Source organism: Coturnix japonica, chromosome 5, assembly GCF_054131305.1.
Source record: "Coturnix japonica strain WE chromosome 5, WE-NBRP24, whole genome shotgun sequence".
Classification (NCBI taxonomy): Eukaryota; Metazoa; Chordata; class Aves; order Galliformes; family Phasianidae; genus Coturnix; species Coturnix japonica.
This window is the reverse complement of record NC_140667.1, coordinates 9,802,084-9,819,696: the sequence shown is the minus strand read 5'-3', so window position 1 is coordinate 9,819,696 and position 17,613 is coordinate 9,802,084. Positions and strand designations below refer to the sequence as shown.

Below are 17,613 nucleotides of genomic sequence, written 5' to 3'. Positions count from 1 at the left end.
TGGCTCAAGGGCTGCCAAGATCTTTTTGTCTGTGTAAACATTTTAGGCAGCAGGCAGTGTTTGATGCAGCGTTGGTCATAAGTATAACATTTACATTAGTCTCCCATGGAGGTCATAGGAAACCTTGGTGAATAATTTCGGAATGATGAATAGAAAGTCAATGAAAAGTTCTGTATTTCAGCTTTCAGAATTTTGCTGGATTCCTGCTTGTGGAGAATGATGAACACAATGGTGTAGCACGGAGTTCAAGAGGAAATGCAATTTGCCTGCTTGCACTGATGAAACCCTGTGTTTTCCCAGGTTCCACTTCGCAGAGCACCACGAGCACAACAGTGTCGAGTACAAGTGTGTCAAGCACCACTGCCCCACCAACTGCAACCGCATCTTCCCCCACTTCCACCTCTGGCACGACGCTCTCCAGCACCAGCAGCAGCACCGTGAGCACCACACCTGTTACGAGCACGCCCACTACATCCAGCTCGACTTCGGTCAGCACGTCCACACCCAGGCCCACTCCCACCACCTCCCTACCACCTGAAACCTCGACAACGGAAGGTAATTGTATGGTCCATGCTGTCTAGTCTTGCTTTGCGGACGGAGAGGTGAAGGCCCGTGATCTCTTGATCTTAGGCTTTGTGCATGCGCTGTGGGCAGCAACTGATTGCTGAATGTTCCTTAATGGAACGGGGGCATATATGCAGACCTCGATTTCTGTGTTGGAGGCATGGAGAGTGTGATTGTCCTGGGCAGATGGTTCCTTGTTCCCTGTCACCACATTTGCTAAGGGAAGTTTTTTTCACTCAGGGAGCAGCTGGTGCTATTATGCTGTCATTGGTCTGATGGGAAGTCTTGTTTTTGCTGCTGTGATATCTTGTCCTCAGTCTAGAGAGAACTTTCCCTTCTGAGGTGTTTCTTGTAAGGGCTGGGAGCTTTCCTTGTGGACCTAGTATTTTCAGGTACTTTTAGGTCACAGATTGTCCGGCCTGCTGACTTATCTTCTTCTGCAATAGTGTTCAAATCTTTTTAGCACTGGTACTGCTTCTCTGACGGCCAGATGTCACATCCTGTCCTGCTGAAGGAGTGTAAGCGTTTGGTTGGGAGTCAGACCTGAGTGTATCACGGAGTGTTTCTTCCATGGTTGTTAAGAACAATTTTGGAGGAACCTGGCTTCCAGCCTGTGGCATGGGTATCTGAGAAATATGGAAATTAAGTTGTAGCTAAATAGCGTGGCAATGACAAATGTGGCAGAATGGCTTTTCAGTTGTGAGAGTAGTATAGAACAGAGTTTGTGAAGTTGTCCTGGAGCCCCAAGGAGTCTGAGAGGAAATTATTTGTGGAGTGACAGGGCCCTGTAATTTCCAGCATGGGGAAAAGAACATGGCAGTAAAGGGTAAGGAAGAATTGAGGCTAAAGATGAATGGAATGAATTCAGCAGGCTTAAGGGCTGCTGAGTTCTTCCTTTCCGTGCATTGTTTCCACCATGTGTGCGGTGATTTGATGCAAAATTTTTGTAGGTGTGAAATATGTGTCTGTCTCCCATGGAGGTTGTAGGAAGCCTTGTTGCGTAATTGTGGAACGAAACAATTCCTTCTATTATCCTTCCAGTTCTCTAAGCATCCTGGGTTTCTGCTTGTGGAGAATGATGAACACAATTGTGTAGCATGGTGTTCAAGAGGAAATGCAATTTGCCTGCTTGCACTGATGAAACCCTGTGTTTTCCCAGGTTCCACTTCGCAGAGCACCACGAGCACAACAGTGTCGAGTACAAGTGTGTCAAGCACCACTGCCCCACCAACTGCAACTGTGTCTTCCCCCACTTCCACCTCTGGCACGACGCTCTCCAGCACCAGCAGCAGCACCATGAGCACCACGCCTGTCACGAGCACACCCACTACATCCAGCTCGACTTCGGTCAGCACGTCCACACCTAGGCCCACACCCACCACCTCCCTACCACCTGAAACCTCGACAACGGAAGGTAATTGTCTGTCTACGCTGTCTGGTCTTGCTTTGCGGACGGAGAGGTGAATGCCCGTGATCTCCTGATCTTAGGCTTTGTGCATGGGCTGAGGGCAGCGACTGATTGCTGAATGTTCCTTACTGCAGCGGGAGCCTAAATATAGACCTCGATTTCTGTGTTGGAGTCATGGAGAGTGCTTTTGTCCTGGTCAGGATGTTCCTTGTTCCCTGACACCACATGGGTTAAGGGAAGGCTTTTCACTTTTGGGCATCTGGTTGTCTTTTGGGGCCAGGGGTGTGATGGGAAGTTTTCCTTTTGCTGATGTGTTATCTTCTCCTAAGCCTGGAGAGGAACTTCCTTAATGTGGTATCTTGTGTAAGGGTAGTTGGCTTATATTTGGGGCACTCTGGTTTTGGTTTCTTTTAATTCTTGACTCCTCACTCCTCAGTATTTCTGTCCTCTCTTCGTCAGCTTTAGTGCAATGCTGTTATGGTAATGGCAGTGCTTCTCTGTCTGCCATGCTTACCTTCACATTCACATTCACATGCTTACCTTGAAGGAGTGTAAGCAGTTTTTATTTTGTTTTGTTGAGTTTCTTTTGTTTGTTTGTTTTGGTTTTTCCTTTTTTTTTTTTTTTTTTTTTTTTTTTAAGGCAGTGCTCCTTGTATCAGGGAGCAATTCTAACATGGCTGCTGGGAACAGGTTTGAAGGAGCCTGCCTTTCAGTCTTTGGTGAGGGCAGCTGAGCAGGGGTAAATCGAATTGTAGATTAATGGCATGGCAAGGAAAAGTGTGTTAGAATGTTTTTCAGCACCTGAGAGGTGTATAGCTAATATATTGCTTGCTTGTGCTAGGGACACTTAACTTGGAAGGAAAGTAGTTCTGGTGGTAACGTGTTTCCTGCACAGGTAAAGGTGTTGTCTCCATGGAATTCATTGTGACAAAAATAGAGAAGGAAGAATAAAGCCTAAGCCTGATTGGAAGTTATTCATTTGGCTTAAGTGCTGCTGAATTCTGTTTGTCTGTGTAAACTTTTTAGAGAGCAGGCAGAGGTTTGCTGCAGCATTGGTCATAGGTGTAATGTTTGCATGTGTCTCCCATGGAGGTTGTAGGAAGCCTTGTTGTGTATAATTTTGGAATGATGAAAATTAAGCTAATGAAAAGTTGTGATTTCCAACTCTCTGAATTTTGCTGGGTTCCTGCTTGTGGAGAATGATGAATAAAATGGTGTAGCACGGAGTTCAAGAGGAAATGCAATTTGCCTGCTTTCAATGATGAAACCCTGTGTTTTCCCAGGTTCCACTTCGCAGAGCACCACGAGCACAACAGTGTCGAGTACAAGTGTGTCAAGCACCACTGCCCCACCAACTGCAACCGCGTCTTCCCCCACTTCCACCTCTGGCACGACTCTTTCCAGCACCAGCAGCAGCACCGTGAGCACCACACCTGTTACGAGCATGCCCACTACATCCAGCTCGACTTCGGTCAGCACGTCCACACCCAGGCCCACTCCCACCACCTCCCTACCACCTGAAACCTCGACAACGGAAGGTAATTGTCTGTCCATGCTGTCTGGTCTTCTGTTGCAGTTGGAGAGGTGAATGCCCATGATCTCCTGATCTTAGGCTTTGTGCATGGGCTGAGGGCAGCGACTGATTTCTGAATGTTCCTTAATGGAGCAGGAGCCTTAATGCAGTCCTCGATTTCTGTGTTGGAGGCGTGGGGAGTGCTTTTGTTCTGCGCAGGAAGTCCCTTGTTCCTTTCAACACAAGATTTTTTTGAAGTATATTCATTCAGAGCAACTGGTTGGCTTACTTTGGTTCTTTCTTATTACACTGTGGAGACACTGTCTCTCATTTGGAGAGAAGATTTCCCTTGTGAGTGTTTTGTGTGGAGGCATGTGCTCTTGCTTTTGTTCTTTTTGTTTCTGCTGCTGATTGGTTATGGGTTTTCAGACTTCTTATGTTTCTCTTGCATCATTAGTCCTGTATTCTCATGGTGCTGGCAGTGCTTCTAGGTTGGCTGTGTGTACGTTCACATCACACTGAAGGAGCAGAAGCATTTTTTTCCAAGGCATCCTGGTAAGGCATCCTGGTAAGGTATCCAGGAGCGTTTCTTATGTTGTTGTTGAGAACAGTTTTGAAGGAGCTTGGTTTCTGGCCTGTGGTGTGGACAGCGGAGAAGTGTGGTAATTGATTTGGTGTTTAATGGCGTGGAAAGGAAAAATGTGGGCAAATGTTTTTCAAAATGAGGGAGTTATGGAGTTACGTTTGCCTAATTGTAGTGGTGCCCCAAATAAGATTTAAGGAATGGAGGTGAGGAGGCAATGGACCTTAACACTTCCTGCACAGGGAATGGTGGTCTCCTCATGGAATGTAGCGTGAGACCAGTAGAGAAAGAAGAATGAAGCCTAAGGATGAATGGAATGCATTCAGCTGGCTTATGGGCTGCTGAGTTTTTCTCTTCTGAGCATTTCTTTCCCAGTGCACGCAGTGGTTAGATGCAACATTGGTCATAGGTGTAGTATTTGCATCTGTTTGCCATGTGTATTTTTAGAATTGTAGTTGTGTAATTCATAAATGACTCAGTAGAGGAAGAGGGAATTGAAGAGGAAAAGCAGTATTTTTTCCTTCAGTGCCAAAAACCCGTGTTTTTTCTCAGGTTATTCTTGAGAAATTCCTACTATTCTCTTTCCTTCTCTCTGATTTCCCTGTGTTTCAGGTTGTTGATTTTGCTGAACTCAGTGGAGAAATAATGAAGGGAAGTGGAAATGCAATTTACCTGCTTTTAATGATGAAACCCTGTGTTTTCCCAGGTTCCACTTCACAGAGCACCACAAGCACAACAGTGTCGAGTACAAGTGTGTCAAGCACAACTGCCCCGCCAACTGCAACCGCGTCTTCCCCCACTTCCACCTCTGGCACGACGCTCTCCAGCACCAGCAGCAGCACCGTGAGCACCACACCTGTTACGAGCACGCCCACTACATCCAGCTCAACTTCGGTCAGCACGTCCACACCCAGGCCCACTCCCACCACCTCCCTACCACCTGAAACCTCGACAACGGAAGGTAATTGTATGGTCCACGCTTTTTTGTGTTCCATTGCAGAGGGGAGGAGACAGCCCATGAGCACCTGGTCTTAGGCTTTGTGTACAGGTTGAGTGCAGGCAGTAATTGCTGAAAATTTCTTAATGGAGAAGGAGCTCAAATCTAGTCCTGCAGCTAGCTGTTTGGAGGCGTGGAGTGTGCATTTGTCCTGGAAGGACATACTGTTGTTCTTTCATGACATGTGTGACAAGAAGTCTCATCTTCTAAGGAACCCCGGTTGATTTAGGCAGGTGGTGATCTGTCAGGAATTCTTGCTTTTGCTGCTGTGGGAACTCATTCTTCAGATAGACAGAATATTCTCCTTCAGAGGCATCAAATGCAAAGGAAGGAGGCTTGTTTCTGTGACACTTTTGTTTCAGGTGCTGTAGGGTTGTGGCTTTTCATGTTTTCTGCCCTTGTTTCCAGAAGTTTCCAGAGTTTCCAGAGTTAGTCGTGAGAAGGACAGGACTTGAGTCTGATTTTAATTATATGGCAAGGAATATTTTGGGAGCATGTTCCTCAAGAGTTGAGAGAGACATAGAGCAGAATTTGCTTAGTAGAAGTGAAGACAAATAACTTGGAAGTAAAGTAGTTGTAGAGGGAACTGGCCCCATCATTTCCTACCCGGTGAAATGCTGTCACTTGGTGAACATTGCATGACTAGAACAGAATAAGAGTCATAGGGCTGATGGATGAACTAATTGCATACATCTGCATTAAGGGCTACTCAATCACAGAATCACAGAATTATCAAGGATAGAAAAGACCTGGAAGATCATCTAGTCCAACCATTACCAGTACTTCCCAGCTAAATCATATTCATCAACACAACATCCAAATATTTCTTGAACACTCCCATGGTCGGTGACTACACCACCTTCCTGGGCAATTTTTTCCACTTGTTCATTATTGTCACACTGCATGTTGTGGTTATGAATAACGTTGATCACTGAAAATTTTGCAACTTTCTCCCATGAAAGATTCAGGGAACTTTTGTGTGTGATACCTCCGATAACTGTGACATTATAATAAGAATATACCCTCTTTTATTTTTCAAAATTACCTAGACTTGTTTATTGTGTTTCATGAAATCAGAAGAGTAGTAAGGGCCTGAGGAGGAGATACAATTAGTGTTCTTGCAATAATGGAACTCTGTGTTTTTCTCAGGACCCACTTCGCAGAGCACAAGTACAAGTATGTCAAGCAGCAGTGCCCCACCAACTGCAACTGGGTCTACCCCCTCTTCCACTTCTGGCACAACGCTCTCCAGCACCAGCAGCAGCACCGTGAGCACCACGCCTGTTACGAGCACAACCACTACATCCAGCTCGACTTCGGGCAGCACGTCCACACCCAAGCCAACACCCACCACCTCCCTACCACCTCCACCCACAACAACAGAAGGTAATGTCTGCTCCTGCTGTTATGTGTTTTTTTGTAGACTTTCTCTGCTGGATATTTTTTTATTGAACATGTGCCTCATGCTAGTTCTCATGCTTCCTGTTTTGCAAGGAGAAGAATGCTTGTGTCTTGAGCAGAAACTCCCTTTTTACCTTACTCTGCAGGGCTCTGTAGAAAATATTTTATTCTGTATCCTCCTAAAACCTGCTTTGATTAGATGGGAAGTCTTTCTTTTGATGCTCGTCCTCTTGGGCAATGGCTTATCTGACCATATTCTGCTACAAGTCATTTACTCTTTCTGGCACTGGCATGACATATTTCTTCTGGGAAAAGCATGTTTTCCCCGAAGGGTGTCAAGGGATAGTCTTAAGGTGGATGACTGGCACTTAGTGCCTTCAGCGATTACATAATCTTCCTATCTGATATCCCCTCCTCCATGCTATTCTCTAGTTGCTAATTATTTACATATTATTTACTGATGTACTTCTACAGTAATCTGCACGTTCCCCCCGGAGGACTGCATTTGGACTGACTGGATCGATGTGAGTTACCCACAGTATGGCCCGGAGAGTGGTGATGATGAGACCTTTGAAACTATTCAGAATAAGATCCCTTCATGGAACTGTACAAAGGTAGAGAATGTTTCCTGCAGAGCGGAGAAATTCCCAAACACTCCTATAGAAGATTTAGGGCAGAAAGTGGAATGTGATGTTAACACAGGACTCATCTGTAACAATAAGGATCAAACCATAGGGGGTGTGATACCAATGCCGATATGCCTGAATTATCAGATCAAAGTCTGCTGTGCTCCCCCATTAAGTCCAGAGTGCACAACAGCGATCACAACTACAACCACAGGAGAAACCAGCACATCAGTGTCCCTCTCGCCGACAACAAGTACAACTTACACTCCGAGTGTGTCAAGCACCACTGCCCCGCCAACTGCAACCGCGTCTTCCCCCACTTCCACCTCTGGCACGACGCTCACCAGCACCAGCAGCAGCACCGTGAGCACCACGCCTGTTACGAGCACGCCCACTACATCCAGCTCGACTTCAGTCAGCACGTCCACACCCAGGCCCACACCCACCACGTCCCTACCACCTGAAACCTCGACAACAGAAGGTAATTGTCTGTCCACGCTGTCTGGTCTTCCATTGCAAATGGAGAGGTAAAGGCCCGTGATCACCTGACCTTAGACTTTGTGCATGGGCTGAGAGCTGAGACTGATTGCTGAATGTTTCTTGATGGAGCAGGGGCCTAGATGCAGACCCTGGTTTCTGTCGGGGGTGGGGAGGGGAGTGCTTTTGTCCTGGTCAGAAAGTGCCTTCTTCCCTGACACCACATGTACCAGCATTCCCTGCAAAGGGAACTGTGTTGTCTCCAAGGAATTCACTGTGACAGAAATAGAGAAGGAAGAATGAAGCCCATGGCTGATTGGAAGGCATTTCTCTGGCTCAAGGGGTGCCGAGTTCTTTTTGTCTGTGTAAACTTTTTACAGAGCAGGCAGTGTTTGATGCAGCGCTGGTCATAAGTATAACATTTACATGTGTCTCCCATGGAGGTTGCAGTAAACCTTGGTGAATAATGTTGGAATGATGAAAACAAAGCTAATGAATAGTTCTCATTTCCAGTTCTTTGAATTTTGATGGGTTTCTGCTTCTGGAGTTTGGTGAACACAATGGTGTAGCACGGAGTTCAAGAGGAAATGCAATTTGCCTGCTTTCAATGATGAAACCCTGTGTTTTCCCAGGTTCCACTTCGCAGAGCACCATGAGCACAACAGTGTCGAGTACAAGTGTGTCAAGCACCACTGCCCCACCAACTGCAACCGCGTCTTCCCCCACTTCCACCTCTGGCACAACGCTCTCCAGCACCAGCAGCAGCACCGTGAGCACCACGCCTGTTACGAGCACGCCCACTACATCCAGCTCGACTTCGGTCAGCACGTCCACACCCAGGCCCACTCCCACCACCTCCCTACCACCTGAAACCTCGACAACGGAAGGTAATTGTCTCTCCACGCTGTCTGGTCTTGTGTTGCGGACAGAGAGGTAAAGGCCCGTGATCACCTGACCTTAGGCTTTGTGCATGTGCAGAGAGCTGAGACTGATTGCTGAGTGTTTCTTGATGGAGCAGGGGCCTAGATGCAGACCCTGATTTCTGTCGGGGGTGGGGAGGGGAGTGCTTTTGTCCTGGTCAGAAAGTGCCTTCTTCCCTGACACCACATGTAACGGGTTTTCCTGCATGGGGAACTGTGTTGTCTACAAGGAATTCACTGTGACAGAAATAGAGAAGGAAGAATGAAGCCTATGGCTAATTGGAAGGCATTTCTCTGGCTCAAGGGCTGCCGAGTTCTTTTTGTCTGTGTAAACATTTTAGGAAGCAGGCAGTGTTTGATGCAGTGCTGGTCATAAGTATAACGTTTACATGAGTCTCCCATGGAGGTCGTAGGAAACCTTGGTGAATAATTTCAAAATGATGAAAACAAAGTCAATGAAAAGTTCTGTATTTCAGCTTTCTGAATTTTGCTGGATTCCTGCTTGTGGAGAATGATGAACACAATGGTGTAGCACAGAGTACAAGAGGATATGTAATTTGCCTGCTTTCAATGATGAAACCCTGTGTTTTCCCAGGTTCCACTTCGCAGAGCACCACGAGCACAACAGTGTCGAGTACAAGTGTGTCAAGCACCACTGCCCCACCAACTGCAACCGCATCTTCCCCCACTTCCACCTCTGGCACAACACTCTCCAGCACCAGCAGCAGCACCGTGAGCACCACGCCTGTTACGAGCACGCCCACTACATCCAGCTCAACATCGGTCAGCACGTCCACACCCAGGCCCACACCCACCACCTCCCTACCACCTGAAACCTCGACAACGGAAGGTAATTGTCTGTCCACACTGTCTGGTCTTGCTTTGTGGACAGAGAGGTGAAGGCCTTGATCTCTTGATCTTAGGCTTTGTGCATGGGCTGAGGGCACTGACTGATTGCTGAATGTTCCTTAATGCAGTGGCGCATATATGCAGGCTCTGATATCTGTGTTGAAGGCATGCAGAGTGCTTTTGTCCTGGGCAGAATGTGCCTTCTTCCCTGACACCACATGTAACGGGTTTCCTGCACAGGGAACTGTGTTGTCTCCAAGGAATTCACTGTGACAGAAATAGAGAAGGAAGAATGAAGCCCATGGCTGATTGGAAGGCATTTCTCTGGCTCAAGGGGTGCCGAGTTCTTTTTGTCTGTGTAAACTTTTTAGGAAGCAGGCAGTGTTTGATGCAGCGCTGGTCATAAATATAACATTTACATGTGTCCCCCATGGAGGTTGCAGTAAACCTTGGTGAATAATGTTGGAATGATGAATAAAAAGCTAATGAAAAGTTCTGATTTCCAGTTCTTTGAATTTTGCTGGATTCCTGCTTGTGGAGAATGATGAACACAATGGTGTAGCACAGAGTTCAAGAGGAAATGCAATTTGCCTGCTTGCACTGATGAAACCCTGTGTTTTCCCAGGTTCCACTTCGCAGAGCACCACGAGCACAACAGTGTCGAGTACAAGTGTGTCAAGCACCACTGCCCCACCAACTGCAACTGCGTCTTCCCCCACTTCCACCTCTGGCACGACGCTCTCCAGCACCAGCAGCAGCACCGTGAGCACCACGCCTGTTACGAGCACGCCCACTACATCCAGCTCGACATCGGTCAGCACGTCCACACCCAGGCCCACTCCCACCACCTCCCTACCACCTGAAACCTCGACAACGGAAGGTAATTGTCAGTTCCACGCTGTCTGGTCTTGTGTTGCGGACAGAGAGGTAAAGGCCCGTGATCACCTGACCTTAGGCTTTGTGCATGTGCAGAGAGCTGAGACTGATTGCTGAATGTTCCTTAATGGAGCAGAGGCCTAGATGTAGACCCCGATTTCTGTCGGAGGTGAAGAGGGGAGTGCTTTTGTCCTGGGCAGAATGTGCCTTGTTCCCTGACACCACATGTAACGGGTTTCCTGCACAGGGAAGGGTGGTGTCTCCATGGAATTCATTTTGACAGAAATATTGAAGGAAGAGTGAAGCCTAAGGCTAATTGGAAGGCATTCCTCTGGCTCAAGGGCTCCCAAGATCTTTTTCTCTGTATAAACATTTTAGGGAGCAGGCAGTGTTTGATGCAACATTCGTCATTGGTGTAATGTTTGCATGTGTCTCCCATGGAGGTTGTAGGAGGCCTTGTTGTGTATAATTTTGGAATGATGAAAATTAAGCTAATGAAAAGTTGTGATTTCCAGTTCTTTGAATTTTGCTGGATTCCTGCTTGTGGAGAATGATGAACACAATGGTGTAGCACGGAGTTCAAGAGGAAATGCAATTTGCCTGCTTGCACTGATGAAACCCTGTGTTTTCCCAGGTTCCACTTCGCAGAGCACCATGAGCACAACAGTGTCGAGTACAAGTGTGTCAAGCACCACTGCCCCGCCAACAGCAACTGCGTCTTCCCCCACTTCCACCTCTGGCACGACGCTCTCCAGCACCAGCAGCAGCACCGTGAGCACCACGCCTGTTACGAGCACGCCCACTACATCCAGCTCGACTTCGGTCAGCACGTCCACACCCAGGCCCACTCCCACCACCTCCCTACCACCTGAAACCTCGACAACGGAAGGTAATTGTCAGTTCCACGCTGTATGGTCTTGTGTTGCGGACGGAGAGGTGAAGGCCCGTGATCTCTTGATCTTAGGCTTTTTGCATGGGCTGAGGGCAGCGACTGATTGCTGAATGTTCCTTAATGAAACGGGGGCATAAATGCAGGCTCCGATATCTATGTTGGAGGAATGCAGAGTGCTTTTGTCCTGGGCAGAATGTGCCTTGTTCCCTGACACCACATGTAACGGGTTTCCTGCACAGGGAAGGGTGGTGTCTCCATGGAATTCATTTTGACAGAAATATTGAAGGAAGAGTGAAGCCTAAGGCTAATTGGAAGGCATTCCTCTGGCTCAAGGGCTCCCAAGATCTTTTTCTCTGTATAAACATTTTAGGGAGCAGGCAGTGTTTGATGCAGCATTCGTCATTGGTGTAATGTTTGCATGTGTCTCCCATGGAGGTTGTAGGAGGCCTTGTTGTGTATAATTTCGGAATGATGAAAATTAAGCTAATGAAAAGTTGTGATTTCCAGTTCTTTGAATTTTGCTGGATTCCTGCTTGTGGAGAATGATGAACACAATGGTGTAGCACGGAGTTCAAGAGGAAATGCAATTTGCCTGCTTGCACTGATGAAACCCTGTGTTTTCCCAGGTTCCACTTCGCAGAGCACCACGAGCACAACAGTGTCGAGTACAAGTGTGTCAAGCACCACTGCCCCGCCAACTGCAACTGCATCTTCCCCCACTTCCACCTCTGGCACGACGCTCTCCAGCACCAGCAGCAGCACCGTGAGCACCACGCCTGTTACGAGCTCACCCACTACATCCAGCTCGACTTCGGTCAGCACGTCCACACCCAGGCCCACTCCCACCACCTCCCTACCAACTGAAACCTCAACAACGGAAGGTAATTGTCAGTTCCACGCTGTCTGGTCTTGCTTTGTGGATGGAGATGTGAAGGCCTGTGATCTCCTGATCTTAGGCTTTGTGCATGGGCTGTGGGCAGCAACTGATTGCTGAATGTTCCTTAATGCAGTGGGGGCATATATGCAGGCTCTGATATCTGTGCTGAAGGCATGCAGAGTGCTTTTGTCCTGGGCAGAATGTGCCTTGTTCCCTGACACCACATGTAACAGGTTTCCAGCACAGGGAAGGGTGGTGTCTCCATGGAATTCATTTTGACAGGAATATTGAAGGAAGAGTGAAGCCTAAGGCTAATTGGAAGGCATTCCTGTGGCTCAAGGGCTGCCAAGATCTTTTTCTCTGTATAATCATTTTAGGGAGCAGGCAATGTTTGATGCAGCATTGGTCATTGGTTTAATGTTTGCAAGTGTCTACCATGGAGGATGTAGGAAGCCTTCTGTATAATTTCAGGATGAGGAAAACAAAGCTAATGAAAAGTTCTGATTTCCACCTTTTATGAATTTTGCTGAATTCCTGCTTGTGGAGAATGATGAACACAATGGTGTAGCACGGAGTTCAAGAGGAAATGCAATTTGCCTGCTTGCACTGTTGAAACCCTGTGTTTTCCCAGGTTCCACTTCGCAGAGCACCACGAGCACAACAGTGTCGAGTACAAGTGTGTCAAGCACCACTGCCCCGCCAACTGCAACCGCGTCTTCCCCCACTTCCACCTCTGGCACGACGCTCTCCAGCACCAGCAGCAGCACCGTGAGCACCACGCCTATTACGAGCATGCCCACTACATCCAGCTCGACTTCGGTCAGCACGTCCACACCCAGGCCCACTCCCACCACCTCCCTACCACCTGAAACCTCGACAACGGAAGGTAATTGTCTGTCCACGCTGTCGGGTCTTGTGTTGGGGACGGAGAGGTGAAGGCCCGTGATCTCTTGATCTTAGGCTTTGTGCATGGGCTGAGGGCAGCGACTGATTGCTGAATGTTCCTTAATGAAACGGGGGCATAAATGCAGGCTCCGATATCTATGTTGGAGGCATGCAGAGTGCTTTTGTCCTGGGCAGAATGCGCCTTGTTCCCTGACACCACATGTAACAGGTTTCCAGCTCAGGGAAGGGTGGTGTCTCCATGGAATTCATTTTGACAGAAATATTGAAGGAAAAGTGAAGCCTAAGGCTAATTGGAAGGCATTCCTCTGGCTCAAGGGCTGCCAAGATCTTTTTCTCTGTATAAACATTTTAGGGAGCAGGCAGTGTTTGATGCAGCATTGGTCATTGGTGTAATGTTTGCATGTGTCTCCCATGGAGGTTGTAGGAGGCCTTGTTGTGTATAATTTCGGAATGATGAAAATTAAGCTAATGAAAAGTTGTGATTTTCAACTCTCTGAATTTTGCTGGGTTCCTGCTTGTGGAGAATGATGAACACAATGGTGTAGCATGGAGTTCAAGAGGAAATTTGCCTGCTTTCAATGATGAAACCCTGTGTTTTCCCAGGTTCCACTTCGCAGAGCACCACGAGCACAACAGTGTCGAGTACAAGTTTGTCAAGCACCACTGCCCCACCAACTGCGACCGCGTCTTCCCCCACTTCCACCTCTGGCACGACGCTCTCCAGCACCAGCAGCAGCACCGTGAGCACCACGCCTGTTACGAGCACGCCCACTACATCCAGCTCGACTTCGGTCAGCACGTCCACACCCAGGCCCACTCCCACCACCTCCCTACCACCTGAAACCTCGACAACGGAAGGTAATTGTCTGTCCACACTGTCTGGTCTTCCGTTGCGGATGGAGAGGTAAAGGCCCATAATCACCTGACCTTAGGCTTTGTGCATGTCCTGAGAGCTGAGACTGATTGCTGAGTGTTTCTTGATGGAGCAGGGGCCTAGATGCAGACCCTGGTTTCTGTCGGGGGTGGGGAGGGGAGTGCTTTTGTCCTGGTCAGAAAGTGCCTTCTTCCCTGACACCACATGTACCAGTTTTCCTGCACAGGGAACTGTGTTGTCTCCATGGAATTCACTGTGACATAATTATAGAAGGAAGTATGATGCCTAAGGAGGATTGGAAGGCATTCCTCTGGCTCAAGGGCTGCCGAGTTCTTTTTGTCTGTGTAAACTTTTTAGGAAGCAGGCAGTGTTTGATGCAGCGCTGGTCATAAGTATAACGTTTACATGTGTCCCCCGTGGGGGTTGTAGGAAACCTTGGTGAATAATTTGGAATGATGAATAAAAAGCTAATGAAAAGTTCTGATTTCCAGTTCTTTGAATTTTGCTGGATTCCTGCTTGTGGAGAATGATGAACACAATGGTGCAGCAAGGAGTTCAAGAGGAAATGCAATTTGCCTGCTTGCACTGATGAAACCCTGTGTTTTCCCAGGTTCCACTTCGCAGAGCACCACAAGCACAACAGTGTCGAGTACAAGTGTGTCAAGCACCACTGCCCCGCCAACTGCAACCGCGTCTTCCCCCACTTCCACCTCTGGCACGACACTCTCCAGCACCAGCAGCAGCACCTTGAGCACAACGCCTGTTACGAGCACGCCCACTACATCCAGCTCGACTTCGGTCAGCACACCCACACCCAGGCCCACTCCCACCACCTCCCTACCACCTGAAACCTCGACAACGGAAGGTAATTGTCAGTTCCACGCTGTCTGGTCTTGTGTTGCGGACGGAGAGGTGAAGGCCCGTGATCTCTTGATCTTAGGCTTTGTGCATGGGCTGTGGGCAGCAACTGATTGCTGAATGTTCCTTAATGAAACGGGGGCATAAATGCAGGCTCCGATATCTATGTTGGAGGCATGCAGAGTGCTTTTGTCCTGGGCAGAATGTGCCTTGTTCCCGGACACCACATGTAACGGGTTTCCTGCACAGGGAAGGGTGGTGTCTCCACGGAATTCATTTTGACAGAAATATTGAAGGAAGAGTGATGCCTAAGGAGGATTGGAAGGCATTCCTCTGGCTCAAGGGCTGCCAAGATCTTTTTCTCTGTATAAACATTTTAGGGAGCAGGCAGTGTTTGATGCAGCATTGGTCATTGGTGTAATGTATGCAAGTGTCTGCCATGGAGGATCTAGGAAGCCTTCTGTATAATTTCGGAATGATGAAAACAAAGTCAATGAAAAGTTCTGTATTTCAGCATTCTGAATTTTGCTGAATTCCTGCTTGTGGAGAATGATGAACACAATGGTGTTGCACGGAGTTCAAGAGGAAATGCAATTTGCCTGCTTGCACTGATGAAACCCTGTGTTTTCCCAGGTTCCACTTCGCAGAGCACCACGAGCACAACAGTGTCGAGTACAAGTGTGTCAAGCACGACTGCCCCGCCAACTGCAACCGCGTCTTCCCCCACTTCCACCTCTGGCACGACGCTCTCCAGCACCAGCAGCAGCACCGTGAGCACCACGCCTGTTACGAGCACGCCCACTACATCCAGCTCGACTTCGGTCAGCACGTCCACACCCAGGCCCACTCCCACCACCTCCCTACCACCTGAAACCTCGACAACAGAAGGTAATTGTCTGTCCACACTGTCTGGTCTTCCGTTGCGGACGGAGAGGTGAAGGCCCGTAATCACCTGACCTTAGGCTTTGTGCATGTGCTGAGAGCTGAGACTGATTGCTGAGTGTTTCTTGATGGAGCAGGGGCCTAGATGCAGACCCTGGTTTCTGTCGGGGGTGGGGAGGGGAGTGCTTTTGTCCTGATCAGAAAGTGCCTTCTTCCCTGACACCACATGTACCAGTTTTCCTGCACAGGGAACTGTGTTGTCTCCATGGAATTCACTGTGACATAATTATAGAAGGAAGTGTGATGCCTAAGGAGGATTGGAAGGCATTCCTCTGGCTCAAGGGCTGCCGTGTTCTTTTTGTCTGTGTAAACTTTTTAGGAAGCAGGCAGTGTTTGATGCAACGCTGGTCATAAGTATAACGTTTACATGTGTCCCCCGTGGGGGTTGTAGGAAAACTTGGTGAATAATTTGGAATGATGAATAAAAAGCTAATGAAAAGTTCTGATTTCCAGTTCTTTGAATTTTGCTGGATTCCTGCTTGTGGAGAATGATGAACACAATTGTGTAGCACGGAGTTCAAGAGGAAATGCAATTTGCCTGCTTGCACTGATGAAACCCTGTGTTTTCCCAGGTTCCACTTCGCAGAGCACCACAAGCACAACAGTGTCGAGTACAAGTGTGTCAAGCACGACTGCCCCGCCAACTGCAACCGCGTCTTCCCCCACTTCCACCTCTGGCACGACGCTCTCCAGCACCAGCAGCAGCACCGTGAGCACCACGCCTGTTACGAGCACGCCCACTACATCCAGCTCGACTTCGGTCAGCACGTCCACACCCAGGCCCACTCCCACCACCTCCCTACCACCTGAAACCTCGACAACGGAAGGTAATTGTCAGTTCCACGCTGTCTGGTCTTGTGTTGCGGACGGAGAGGTAAGGGCCCGTGATCTCCTGACCTTAGGCTTTGTGCATGTGCTGAGAGCTGAGACTGATTGCTGAGTGTTTCTTAATGGAGCATGGGCCTAGATGCAGACCCCGATTTCTGTTGGGGGGTGGGGAGGGGAGTGCTTTTGTCCTGGTCAGAAAGTGCCTTCTTCCCTGATACCACATGTACCAGTTTTCCTGCACAGGGAACTGTGTTGTCTCCATGGAATTCACTGTGGCATAATTATAGAAGGAAGTGTGATGCCTAAGGAGGATTGGAAGGCATTCCTCTGGCTCAAGGGCTGCCGAGTTCTTTTTGTCTGTGTAAACTTTTTAGGAAGCAGGCAGTGTTTGATGCAGCGCTGGTCATAAGTATAACGTTTACATGTGTCCCCCATGGGGGTTGTAGGAAACCTTGGTGAATAATTTGGAATGATGAATAAAAAGCTAATGAAAAGTTCTGATTTCCAGTTCTTTGAATTTTGCTGGATTCCTGCTTGTGGAGAATGATGAACACAATTGTGTAGCATGGAGTTCAAGAGGAAATGCAATTTGCCTGCTTGCACTGATGAAACCCTGTGTTTTCCCAGGTTCCACTTCGCAGAGCACCACGAGCACAACAGTGTCGAGTACAAGTGTGTCAAGCACCACTGCCCCGCCAACAGCAACTGCGTCTTCCCCCACTTCCACCTCTGGCACGACGCTCTCCAGCACCAGCAGCAGCACCGTGAGCACCACGCCTGTTACGAGCACGCCCACTACATCCAGCTCGACTTCGGTCAGCACGTCCACACCCAGGCCCACTCCCACCACCTCCCTACCACCTGAAACCTCGACAACGGAAGGTAATTGTCTCTCCACGCTGTCTGGTCTTGTGTTGCGGACAGAGAGGTAAAGGCCCGTGATCACCTGACCTTAGGCTTTGTGCATGTGCAGAGAGCTGAGACTGATTGCTGAATGTTCCTTAATGGAGCAGAGGCCTAGATGTAGACCCCGATTTCTGTCGGAGGTGAAGAGGGGAGTGCTTTTGTCCTGGTCAGAAAGTGCCTTCTTCCCTGACACCACATGTACCAGCTTTCCCTGCAAAGGGAACTGTGTTGTCTCCAAGGAATTCACTGTGACAGAAACAGAGAAGGAAGAATGAAGCCTATGGCTAATTGGAAGGCATTTCTCTTGCTCAAGGGG

The 17,613-nt window shown here is 48.4% G+C and overlaps 1 protein-coding gene across 1 annotated transcript in view; it reads left to right on the top strand.

Annotated features, from left to right (window-relative positions):
• Positions 1–17,613, top strand: part of MUC2 (mucin 2, oligomeric mucus/gel-forming) — a 64,527-nt gene that overhangs the window by 32,753 nt on the left and 14,161 nt on the right. Inside the window, exons 37-47 of the mRNA XM_085550003.1 lie at positions 301–555; positions 1,724–1,978; positions 3,256–3,510; positions 4,775–5,029; positions 6,215–6,451; positions 6,941–7,573; positions 13,493–13,747; positions 14,374–14,628; positions 15,255–15,509; positions 16,136–16,390; positions 17,019–17,273. Of these exons, the coding sequence (XP_085406129.1) occupies positions 301–555; positions 1,724–1,978; positions 3,256–3,510; positions 4,775–5,029; positions 6,215–6,451; positions 6,941–7,573; positions 13,493–13,747; positions 14,374–14,628; positions 15,255–15,509; positions 16,136–16,390; positions 17,019–17,273 (3,165 nt within the window). The remainder of the gene's footprint in view (positions 1–300; positions 556–1,723; positions 1,979–3,255; positions 3,511–4,774; positions 5,030–6,214; positions 6,452–6,940; positions 7,574–13,492; positions 13,748–14,373; positions 14,629–15,254; positions 15,510–16,135; positions 16,391–17,018; positions 17,274–17,613) is intronic.